This window comes from Dipodomys merriami, unplaced genomic scaffold (genome assembly GCF_024711535.1).
Source record: "Dipodomys merriami isolate MVZ:Mamm:240054 unplaced genomic scaffold, mDipMer1.0.p SCAF_7, whole genome shotgun sequence".
NCBI classification, from domain to species: Eukaryota; Metazoa; Chordata; class Mammalia; order Rodentia; family Heteromyidae; genus Dipodomys; species Dipodomys merriami.
Window position 1 is genome coordinate 66584021 of NW_027206290.1, and position 12283 is coordinate 66596303.

Genomic DNA, 12283 nt, shown 5'->3' on the forward strand with positions numbered 1-12283 from the left:
GAAAGCTGAGATCTGAGGACTGCAGTTCAAAACCAGCCTGGGCAGACAAATCTGACTCTTACTGCCAATTCATCACCAAAAATCAGGGGCTGTGGCTCAAATAGCAGTGTCAGCCTTGAGAGAAAAAGCTAAGGGACAGCGTCTAGGCCCTGATTTCAAGCTCCAGAACTGGCACAATAAACAAATAAACAACAGTTCCTGGTTCCCACTAGTTACATTTCACATGGGAAACTCATCAGGCCACCAGCTGTCATGTTGGACAGCCCAAATACAGAGCCTTTCTATTGCCCTAGAAAATTATCTTGGACAGCTCTGATATACAGAATAACTCTTCAAAATTGTCATGGTATTGAGAGACAGAGAGAGACTACTACAGAGTAAAGGAGACTACAGTGCCAGGCCAGCTGGGTGTAGTGTGAGACCCTGGATCATAAAGCAGAAAAGGGACATTAGAAGGATGAATGGTGAAATCTGGGTAAGGATTTTGATTAATTAATAATATTTTATTGGTGTTTATGTTCTGGTTTGGATCATTGTTCTGGAGTTTTAGTATATGTATGTATTTGTGTTATTTTTGTAACTTCATTCTAAGTCTAAAATAATTCCAAAATTCTAAAGCAAAATAAATTATCTTTTGATGGTATTACTTCATCTCTCACTGTTTATTGCAGTCACCCTAATTCATGGGTACTATTCATTGAACTCACAAGTTGAGCTTACCCCAGACAGGCCCAAGTTCCCAGGCCAGCATCCCTGGCTGATGATTCAGCAATTGCCAGCTCACATTTCTCCCCAGAGAGCAGAAGTTAGGACCTTAGAAAAGGCCATGCTGTCATGGTCCAGGCCTGCAGGGAGCTCTTTCAGACTGAGAAACAGAACTTAAAATATAACTATTAAATAATTGCTTGATAAACAAATATCAAAGTGGTGTTTAAAGTCTGTATAATCTATCATCATGGGAAAATAGCATACGTTTCTTTGCGTGACCAAATCCCAGATTCCAATACCACTTTCATTTGTGCCTGATACTGAAAAAGACATTACAAAAACTTAGGAAGTGGTAACAGATATGCATATTGCCTACGTTGTGGTGTGATTTCATGGATATATACATATCAAATCTCAGTAAGTCATATGCTTTCAGTATAGGTAGTACTAGGTAAATAAAGAATCCAGTTAACAAGCCAGGCAGTAGTAGCTCAACCTGTAATACTAGCTACCCAGGAGGCTGTGATCTGAGGATTGAAATTCAAAGCTAGTCAGGGTTTAAAAGTCCAAGAGAGGGGCTGAGAAGGTGGCTCAGTGGTACAGAGTGGTAGAGTGCTTTCCTTAGCACCACATAAACAGAAAAAGCTGGAAGTGGTGCTGTCGTTCAAGTGGTAGAGTGCTAGTCTTGAGCTGAAGAGCGGAGGGACAGCACCCAGGCCCAGAGTTCAAGCTCCATGACTGACCAAAAAAAAAAAAAAAAAAAGTCCAAGAGACTATCTCCAATTAACCAGCATAGCTCAAGTTGTAGGGTAGCAGCCTTGAGCTGAAAAGGCCAAGCAAAAGCACAAGGTCCTGAGTTCAAGCTCCAGTACCAGCACACACACACACACACACACACACACACACATACACACACACACACACACACACACACACACTCCTTCCATTGAATGTGCCCTTACAGCAGGCTCACTGTGTATTTCTTTAATGACCTTCATAAAGCTGTAAATAGCTAGGTGACATTGTCTCATGCCTATAATCCTAGGTACTCAGGAGGATGAGATCTGAGGATTGCGGTTCAAAGCCAGCCTAGGCAGGAAAGTTCATGAGACTCTTATCTCCAATTAACCACCAGAAAATAGAAGTGAAGCTGTGGCTCAAATGGTAGAGTGCTTGCCGTGAACTGAAGAGTTCAGGGACACTGCCCACGTCCAGAGTTCAAGCCCCAGGACATACAAAAAAAAAAATTAATTAAAAAAATAAAGTGCCAGACACCAATGGCTCATGTCTATAATCCTAGCTATACTCAGGAGGTTGAGATCTGAGGATGGAGGTTCAAAGCCATCCCTGGCACTAAAGTCTGTGAGATTCTTATCTCTAATAGACCACTCAGAAAACCGGAAGTGGTGCTGTGGCTCAAGTAGTAGAGCACTATCCTTGAGCTGAAGAGCTGAAGGACAGCACCCAGGCCCAGAGTTGAAGCTACATGACTGACAAAAATAAATAAATAAAATAAATCTGGAGCTGTGAATGTGGCTTAGTGGTAGAGTACTCTCCCAAGATGCACGAAGCCAGGGTTTGATTCCTCAGTTCCACAGAAACAGAAAAAGCCAGAAGAGCTAGCCTTGAGCAAAAGAAGCTTGGGGACAGTGTCCGGGCCCTGAGTTCAAGCTCCAAGATACCCCTGGATTCAACCCACAGAAAGCTTATGGGACCCAGGACCCTTCCCTGTTGTGACTACAGGTAGCCTAGGTTTCCATAAGGTTTCTTTTTATTATTATTATTATTGTTGTTGTTGTTGTTGTTGTTTTTCTTTAGCCTGAAGCAGCTCCTCTTCAGTGTTTTGTTGCCTTGATTTTTTATTTATTTATTTTTTTTGCAGTGAACCACCCAGTTAACTCAAGACACATCCTTCTATTTGAGTTTGTGTGAAGTCTCCTCCTTCAGATTCAGGTGTCACATTTACTTGATGGAACCCAGGGCTTCATGCATCTATGCAGGCTGTTACCACACTCTCACCCCCACCCCACCCCTACCCTCTGGTACTGCATTTTTGACTCTCAGAAGTATTTCTGTTCTTTACCAAAAACACTTGCCAGCCAGGTACTGGTGGTTCATGCCAGTATTCCTAGCTACTCAGGAGGCTGAGATCTGAGGATCTTGGTTCAAAGCCAGCCCAGGCAGAAAAATTCAGGAAACTCTTCAATTAACCACCAAAACACTGGAAGTAGAGATGTGGCTCAAAGTAAAGCGCTAGCCTTAGTGAAAAGCTCAGGGATAGCATCCTGGACCCCTGGAGTTCAAGTTCCACAGATGGGAAAAAAATTGGTGTCAGTTTGCCCCCTTATTGAAGATATTCATGTAGTCAGGGCTTGCTCCTCTGTTTCCTATCTGGATGTCTATTTCTTCCCAATTTTAATTAGCAGTTAATTATGGAGAAGTGCTTTGAGTTTGTTTCTCATCTTCCTTTCATTTCAGGTTTTAGCATAGGAGAATATTCACTGCATAGAACCTGTGTATTATTTCTAGTATGTCTAATCCTAGGTAGTGTTTAAATTGTTAATCCTTGATCCTTATCCTTATCCTTTCCTCAGTGTGTGTATGTGTGTGTGTGCGTGTGTCTGTGTGCATGTGTGTGTGTGTGTGTGCATGTGGGTACTGGACTCAAATCTTGGGCTCTTGCTCAGCTTTGCTCCCATCTGGCATGCTACCATTTGACCCACATTCCCAATCCACAAATTTTTAGATTTTGCTCATCTCTTTTGCTATTAGTCACTACTTTAGGGCCTCTCTGAGTCTGGCCAGTTGCCTTCCTGGCCAGGACTTAGCTTGTTTTCATCATGTGGAATTCCAGGACCTGTCAAGGGGTTTCAATGTCCTCTTGTCTCCCAAAAACAATCCAGGGCAACACTCTGTCCAGTCTCCAGTTTAAGGTTGCTGCTCCAGACATTTGTGGAACCTCAGGCTGGTGTGGCCAATTTCTAATTGTGGTGGACACAGAAAGTGCGGCTCTGATCTCTACCATACTAAATCAGGTAACTTTCTGAGATGAGAGAAAATCTAGCCCCCCCCCCTTTTTTTGGCTTCCCTTGGGACAAAAAATCCTGAGCCCTGATACCAATTACAGCTTTAACCTCATTCAGAATACTGAAGGAAGTCCCTTCTTGTTCATTAAGAGCCATGTTGAAAACAAACCATAATGTGTCTTGGGGTAGGGGTGGGGCACCACCTGCCCCTGAAAAATCTCTCTTGGGACTGTTATCTTCTGCTGGGGGCAAATGCTTCATGTCTGAACCAAGCCTGCTGCTACTTGGGCAGGGAGAAGGGGACAAGGAGCCTGTAATTATTAACCATGAACTTAATTAAAAAGAAAAAGCAAGCCAGCATAACTTTTTTTTTTTTTTTTGGTCCGGTCGTGGTGCCTGAACTCTGGGCCTGGGTGCTGTCCTTCAGCTCTTCAGCTCAAGGCTAGCACTCTACCACTTGAGCCACAGCGCCACTTCCGGGTTTTTTTCTTTTTGCTTATGTGGTGCTGAGGAATCGAACCCAGGGCCTCAGGCATGCAAGGCAAGCGCTCTACCACTGAGCCACCTTCCCAGCCCAAGCCAGCATAACTTTGCACTAAGGAACACTGGAAGCAGGAAAAGAAGCTACTGCATGTTGGTCTCCTTGGCTTTATCTTGAGGTTTTCTTCTGGGAAAGGGACTTGTAGTTCTAGGAGTGTCACCCTTGAGAGATAAGACAGCATATTGTTTATGTTTGTATCCAGGAGAAAGAAAAGGCTGTTACATGGAGCTGGTGAGCTAGCTTGGCAGTAGCTGGTATGTACAAGACCTTGGGCTTGATTCCCACACTGAAAAAAAAAAAAAATTAAACTGGGCTGGGAATGTGGCTTAGTGGTAGAGTGCTTGCCTAGCATGCATGAAGCCCTGGGTTCGATTCCTAAGTACCACATAAACAGAAAAAGCCAGAAGTGGCACTATGGCTCAAGTGACAGTGTTAGCCTTGAACAAAAGAAGCTGAGGGACAGTGCCCAGTCCTTAGTTCAAGCCCCAGGACTAACAAAAAAATAAACTTATTCTTGTGTGCAGTTGTGGGAGTTGTGGTGGAGGGCTGCTGTGGATTAAATCCAGCCTCAAACATGTTAAAGTCCTTAAAATTGTTTTTAATTGAAAAAAAGAGAGAATGGTAGGGGTTGAGGGGGAGGGAAAGTAGGAGAAAAATGAGGGAAGGGGTAACAAGTTTGACAAGAAATGTACTTATTACCTTATTTATGTAACTGTGATCCCTCTGTACATCACTTTGACAATAAAAAAATAATTTTTTTAAAAAAAAGAAAAGAAAATAGAGAGAAGCCTGAAAGTTGATGGAGGCAGAAATCCCAGGAAGAGAGAAAGAATGAGAAAACTCAAACCAGGGGTGAGAAAAGGATTGAACACTCAAAGCATCAGTGGAATGAGAATGGTCTGGTTTACAGTGGTTTGAGTTTTATTTCCCAGGGACTCACGTGTTGGTCCTCAGTGTGGCAATACTGGTAGGGGGACTTTTTTTTGTTGTTGTTGTTGGTCGTGGGGCTTGAACTCTGGGCTTGGGCGCTGTCCCTCAGCTCTTCAGCTCAAAGCAAGCGCTCTACCACTTGAGCTACAGCGCCACTTCCGGTTTTCTGGTGGTTTATTGGAGATAGGAGTCTCACGGTCTCTCCCGCCCGGGCTGGCTTTGAACCGAGATCCTCAGATCTCAGCCTCCTGAAGTAGCTACGATTACAGGCGTGAGCCACCAGCGCCCGGCTGGTAGGGGGACTTTTAAGAGGTGGAGCCTACTGAGAGGTTATTACTGGCCCATCCTGGCTTCCTGCCAAGCTTCACAATCCTCTCCTCTCTGACATGGTACCAATCACCATTGACAACCATGACACCTTCACTGGAACTAGGCTGGTACCATTGAACCTCCTGACCTATGAACCAAATAAATACCTTTGAAAAGTTACACAACTGCCAAGTTGTGAGCCGGTGGCTCACACCTATAATCCTAGCTTCTCAGGAGAGGCTGAGATCTGAAGATCGAGATTCAAAGCCAGCCAGGGCAGGAAACTCCATGAGACTCTTATCTCCAATAAACCACTAGAAAACTGGAAGTGGCACTGTAGCTCAAGTGGTAGAGCGCTCACCTTGAGCTGAAGAGCTGAGGGACAGCACTCAGACCCAGAGTTCAAGCCCCATGACTGACAAAAAAAAAAAAAAAAAAAAAGAAAAGTTACACAACCTAGATACTTCACTACAGACAACTGATAACAGACAACTGATACAGAGAAAATGTAATGATTACTTTTAATTGTTTTGTTCATTCTATAATATGACTCTCCTCTGTTCTCCTACTACAACAAAACGCATATTTCCTAGAGGACAGAGAAAGAACATGCAAGCATTCCAGTGAATTTTTTTGCCATTTTAATTTCTAAATCATATGAATATATTACCTACTTGAAAAATATTTTAGGGGGATGAGAGACAGTCCTGGGGTTTGAATTCAGGGCCTGGGTGCTGTCCCTGAGCTTTTTTACTCAAGGCTAGCTAGCACTCTACCACTTGAACAACAAATCTACTTCTGGCTTTGTGGTGGTTAATTGGAGATAAGTCTCAGACTTTCCTGCCCAGGCTGACTTTGGACCACAATCCTCAGATTTCAGCCACCTGAGCAAGATTACAAATGTGAGCCACCTGCACCTGGCTAATTTCCAGCCTTGAGGAGGAAAAAAAGAAAAAGCTCAGGGACAGTATCTAGGCCCTGAGTCCAAACCCCAAGACCAGCATGCATACACGTATGTACACGTACGCACACACATAGGCACACACAAACACATACACACGTCCATGCGCGCACGCGACTTCTATACATTTCAAAAAGACAAAGCAAATCCAGGTGGGTCCACTGGTTAACTCTACCAAGTATTTAGAAATAACACCAAAATTCCCTACAATCTCTTTCAGAAAAAAAAAAAAAAAGAAGCAAAATATTTTCTTACTCATTCTACAAGGCCAGGATTACCCTAAGGCTTAAACCTGGTAAAGTAGTTACAAGAAAAGAAAATTACAGGCCAAGCATTGGGTGCCCAACAGCTATCAGGCCTCGGGATGGTGCAGGCAGGTTCAGCTCCATAGCCTTGCAGAAATGCACTTTGGGAAATCAACCACATCCTTCCCCTCCAGTGAGGTAATTCAGAAGTAATTTTTGGGCTGGGACTGTGGCTTGCCTAGCATGCATGAAGCCCTAGTACCACATAAACAGAAAAAGTTGGAAGTGGCTCAAGTGATAAAGTACTATCCTTGAGCAAAAAGAGCTCAAGGACAGTGCCCAGCCCCTGAGTTCAAGCCCCAAGATAGGCAACAACAACAACAAAGTAATTTGTGCTGGCCCTGTGACTAAGAACTAAGGTCCCAGTCACAATGGACTTGACCACATTCCTGCCTGGGCTGCATTTTCTTCTCTTCCTGTTTTACCTCTCACATAAGCCACCCACACATAACCCTTGTCTCAGGCTCTGCTTAAACAAGGGCTGCCGTCCCAAGGAGGCATGTAAAGAATCGTAAGGGAAGTAGGAGGGAGGAGGGATAAAGGCCTCCCAAGAAGGCTGAGCACAAAGCACACACCCACAAAGGGGCTCACTCACAAGACCAGACTGGGTCTGTTCAATTCACAGAGACAGGGTGAGGTGCACAGCCAGTACTTTTCATTCAAAATGCAGAAGATAACGTCACCCAGGTCAGAGCCTAGTGCGCTGTGGACAAAGGAGGGAAGCCCATAGAGACCTGATCTCAGGCCTGCCTGGTGGGCATGGGCTTGGCACACAGGAGCTACAGACTTTCTGATGAATGGCGGTTCTGAGGAGGAGGGGCCAAGTCTTGCTGACATGATCCTTGATGATGTTGTCTAAGTAGGCCCAAAGGCAGGGGCTGGTGCCTGCCAGGGTGTAGGCCCAGCTCCCCCAACATGAGGAGAATCTCCAAGATCCCTTTCCTGCTGCAGTGACTGAGGCTTTCGAAGGGGAGGATGGGCTAAGTTCCCAGGAGGCCCCTCCTCACTACTCCAACATGACTGGCTGCTAGGGCTTTAGGTCAAGGACAGGTGGGGCAGTGGCTTGAGTCAAGTATACAAGAGTTCAAGGCTTAGGATGTTGTATAAAATCACTGGCCAGAAAACAGACACAGCCCTCTTTCTGCCAGCTTGCTGCATCTATTTGCCCTGGGTGTAACAGCTCATCAGAGTGGAGAGCAGGGGGCCCGGGAGAGGAGGCAGAGGCTGTTGGGCAGCCTCTGCTATCCCTCCTGGCCTTCTCAGAGAAACTGTATCCCAGCGAGGGGTCAGCGGGGCCAGGCAGCAATGAATTCCTTCTCCAGACCCTGGACAAACTGATCATTGAGGAAGAGCAGCTGGCCATGGGGCAGAAAACGGGTAAGGATGCCCTCAATGCGGTCAGCCCGCAGCAGGAGGCTGGTGCCAGGGGCCAGCAGCCGGAGGTGGTCAATGAGGAGGCGGGCCAGCAGTCGGAGCGTGCTCTCGGCCAGCAGCAAGTTCTCGTGGGCATCCAGTACCAAAGCAAAGCCTAGTGAGAACACCCCCAGCCATACCACTGTTCGAGACACCTGGAACGGGTCCCCTGGGGCCAGGCGGAAGGCCCCATGTGGGGCATCATGCAGGGACACGGGCTCATCTGAGGACTGCAGCTGCAGGTCCGTAAGGGGCCGGCCAGATGCTTGCTGCTGCAGCTGGCACATTGACTGCACCTGCCTGGGAGAGAGGGAAGATCAGCTGTAATGACAGGATGACAGGCCTGGTGAGGTCACCAAGGCAGCCCACAAGCTTCTGTCATTTTCATGACCACAAGTGGAGCTGCCATTATCCCCATATCTCAGATGAGAAAACCGAGGCTTAGAGAAACCAAGTGACCCGCCCAGAGCTACACAGCCAGGGAGTATGATTCCATATGGAAATCTAGGGTCCACCCTGCCCCACTGTGCCCCATGTGGCAACAAGGCGGGTTCTGAGCACAGCTCCTTGGGCCAGAAAAAGGGAGCAGGAGAAAAAGATCCTGCCCCATGACCTTCACAGAGGCTTCCTCAACAAGCAACAAGAATAAATCCCGTTGCCCAACCTCTCCACCCCAGCCAATCCTGCAGCCTTCCCCAAATAACCACCTCCCCCAACTAGACAGTCAAAACTTTTGGAAGCCCTTCTGATCCTTTCTGTACCCTTTCCAATTTGAGCCACACACAGGTTGGTTTTAAAGGCATAATTGTTTTGGTTTGGTGCTATACCAAAGGGAACAAGGTAGAGGAAAATAAGGGCAGGAAGTGGCTAAGGGTCCCCTCAGAATGGTAAAGTCCCCCTCAGAATGAAGGGGCAAGAGACTCTGACAGGTGCCAGCTCTGAGTCTAGTATGAGAAAGTCCAAGGCTAACCACCCCTGCTGTCCAAGTTCCCATTGTGCTCAGAATCTAAGGTGTTCAGGCTGTCCTGAGGATGAACAGTTCCAAACACCACATTCTCTCTCTTCCTTAGAGATACATAAAGGTCCTCTGAAGTCCTGCACTGAAAATCACATTTAACTGGTACTAGGGCCTACCTGCCTTCATTCAACTCTGTTATGCCACTTTCTAGCTGTATAATATTGGACAGATTTGGTTCCTTGAATGCTCTACTTACCCATCTGTAAGGTGGGGATAATAACTATAGCTACCTCAAAAGTCTACTGTGAGTATGAAACAAGTTAATAATATATATAGAATTCTCAGGACACATTTACACATGCTTTCAGAACCAATAAATGCTAACTATAATAATAATGTAGGGCTGGGAAGGTGGCTCAGTGGTAGTGCTTGCCTCACATACGTGAGGCCCTGGGTTCAATTCCTCAGCACGACATAAACAGAAAAAGCTGGAAGTGGTGCTGTGGCTCAAGTGGTAGAGCGCTAGCCTTGAGCTGAAGAGTGCAGGTGAGTGCCCAGGCCCAGAGTTTAAGCCCCACGACTAACAAAATAAATAAATAAAATAATAATGTAACAGCATTATTATTTCTTCAACCTTTTTCATATTAATAATTATAAACAGCCAGACACAGGTAGCTCACGCCTATAATCCTAGCTATTCAGGAGGCTGAGATCTGAGGATCGTAGTTCAAAGCCAGCCCAGGCAGGAAAGTCCGTGAGACTCTTATCTCCAATAAACCACCAGAAAACTGGAAGTGGCGCTGTTCCTTCAGCAGTAGAATGCTCACCTTGAGCTGAAGAGTGCAAGGACAGCACCCAAGCCCAGAGTTCAAGACCCATGACCGACCCAAAAACAAAAAAACAAAGAAAACTTATAAACAACCATATAAGACATATAAACTTTTCTGTTTCTTAGTCCTCCTGTTTCTCTGTATGATGCACAAAACCTATCATATCCTACCATATACTCAGTGAAGCCTCATGCTAGGCTCTGTGGTTACCTGGCCACAGCCAAAATCTGTTCCTTTCGAAGGATCCTGTCCCTCTCTGCACCATGTGGCCTTGGATCACCTGGTGACTTCTCAGCACCAAAGACGCAGGAGTAGAGCACTCGGCAAAGGCTTCGGTCTTCCACATTTGGGGACCTCAGGGTATGGATGAGGAAGGCATGGACCATGGCTCCAGGAAGGGTACTACAAGGAAGCCAGAGATGAGGCTGAGAATGAAAACTCCTGCTAGGGAAGCCTCCACAAAATGTTGTGACCTAGCAGGATCCGGGAGTGCTGTTCAGAGCCTGGTGTAGCTGAATACGAATTCCTCTCACCCACCCAACACAATCCCAGCCCCTGGACAATCCAATACTTGATCAGCACCACACAGCAGTGTCCATAGGTGAAGACATTTCAGACAATCCTAAACCTAGTTGTACAAAACAGTTGCCCAGCTACAGAAATTCCAAGGTCATGAGAGTCTGGAAAATCCCAGGAGCCTCAATAGCTGAATTCAATGTGTGTTCCTGGAATGGATCCCAAACTAAGATAGTTTTCATCTAGGGCATTATTATTAGGACATTAGCCCATATTAGGAATTCAGGTTGCAAGTTCTAAAATTCTCTTGATCGTGTGGCTTGAAGTCAGGGCCTGAGTACTGTCCCTGAGCTTTTGCGCACAAGGCTAGCTAGTGCTCTACCACTTTAAGCCACAGCTCCACTTCCAGTTTCCTGGTGTTAGTTGGAGATAAGAGTCTCATGGGCTTTCCTGCCCAGGCTGGATTTGAACCAAAATCCTCAGATCTCAACCTCCTGGGTAGCTAGAATTACACGTGTGAGCCAGCAGTGCCCAGCTTCTGAAATTTTTTCTCCTTAGTGCCAGAACTTGGGCTTTAACTCAGGGCCTAACTCTTGCTTGGCTTTTTTGGCTCAAGGCTGGTTCCCTACGACTTGAGCCACAACTCCACCTCTGGCTTTTTGGTGGTTAACTGGAGATAGGATTATCATGGATTTTTCTGCCTTTGCTGGCTTCAAAGCAAGATCCCCAGCCTTCTGAGTAGCTGGGATTACAGGCATAAACCACTGGCACCTGGCTACTGTTACCTGATTTTGAATGTAGGAATGTGTCCTTGTGTTTTGGCTTTGTTTTTTTGTCGGTCGTGGGGCTTGAACTCTGGGCCTGGTGTGTCCTTGTTTTTAAGAAAAATACAAGAATGTACCTCCAATATAGTAGTAAAGGGATATAATCTGAAATTAACTGATGGTCTGGGAGAAAAGGGACTGAGAAAAGAGAGGGAAAAAAAAGTGAGACTAACAACGGATGCATCTCAGCCAAAGAAACCTGACTACAACCATTTCGCTATAATATTGATATCTGTGCGGCGCGGGGTCAGCCCGAAGGCTGAAAAGCAGGAGGTATGGTCAGCAGGTAGCCCTGGAGAAGGCTAAACAGACTTTAAATTGATCAATCTGGAAGATATGCCTAAGGCGCTTGCAGAACCTACCCCAGGTTCCCGGACGCTGACCTCCCGCGACCCGCCAGCACAGTACGTCATCAGCTCCCGCCATCTTCCTCCCTCCTCCCCCGTTCCCGCCAGAGAAATGGTAGCGGCCAACACCCCTTCCGTCACTGTCCCCCGCCACCCCGCGGCGCAATGCACTCTGGGAGTTGTAGTTTCTTACCACCGTCACCCAAATAGGAACGAATACCTCGCCCTAAATGTGCGGCTCCTGCAGCTGTAGGCCGCTGTCGCCGAGACTTGGCACTCAGCCTTTCCTCCGGACTCGTAGGCTTCTAACCTGTGGACTCACACCGCGGCGGGAGCGTAATGGCGGCCTGAGGGAGCCTGCGCACGCTGGAAGCAGACGCGCCACACGGGCGGAGTGGGTGGAGCCTCACGTTCAGGGCGGTGCTTCAGGATCTCGGTGCGGTTGGCGCCTTCCCACGCGGGGACCTGGGGCTCCCGTGGGGACCTGGGGCTCCCGTGGGCCTCCAGGTCCTCCCCCAGGGTTCCTCCGGGTTCGAGCTCCCGGCCGGGGCCGCGCCGCTCACGTGCAGCGCGGGCACGCGGGGCGCCGCCCGAAGCCCCGGACCGGCCTCACCC

The 12283-nt window shown here is 47.0% G+C and overlaps 1 protein-coding gene across 5 annotated transcripts; it reads right to left on the minus strand.

Moving 5' to 3' along the window:
• Positions 1 to 6010: 6010 nt before the first annotated feature.
• Positions 6011 to 12283, minus strand: Ap5s1 (adaptor related protein complex 5 subunit sigma 1). Of its 5 annotated transcripts, none has more exons than XM_070006850.1 (3): positions 11979 to 12283; positions 10192 to 10383; positions 6011 to 8493 (listed from the first exon to the last, which is right to left on the minus strand). In XM_070006850.1, the coding sequence occupies exons 2-3, from the start codon at positions 10365 to 10367 to the stop codon at positions 8067 to 8069; spliced, it is 603 nt and encodes a 200-aa protein (XP_069862951.1). In that variant the 5' UTR covers positions 10368 to 10383; positions 11979 to 12283; the 3' UTR covers positions 6011 to 8066. The 5 variants fall into 5 exon arrangements, with proteins under 5 accessions (XP_069862951.1, XP_069862949.1, XP_069862948.1 ...); XM_070006848.1 differs by having other exon boundaries at positions 11889 to 12283; XM_070006847.1 differs by having other exon boundaries at positions 11862 to 12283.

Coding starts and splice junctions, on each gene's coding strand:
- Ap5s1 (XM_070006850.1), bottom strand. CDS start 10,367: ATGGTCCATGCCTTCCTCATCCATACCCTGAGGTCCCCAAATGTGGAA. Junction 8,494..10,191: donor CAGATTTTGGCTGTGGCCAG/GTAACCACAGAG, acceptor CCTCTCTCCCAG/GCAGGTGCAGTCAATGTGCC.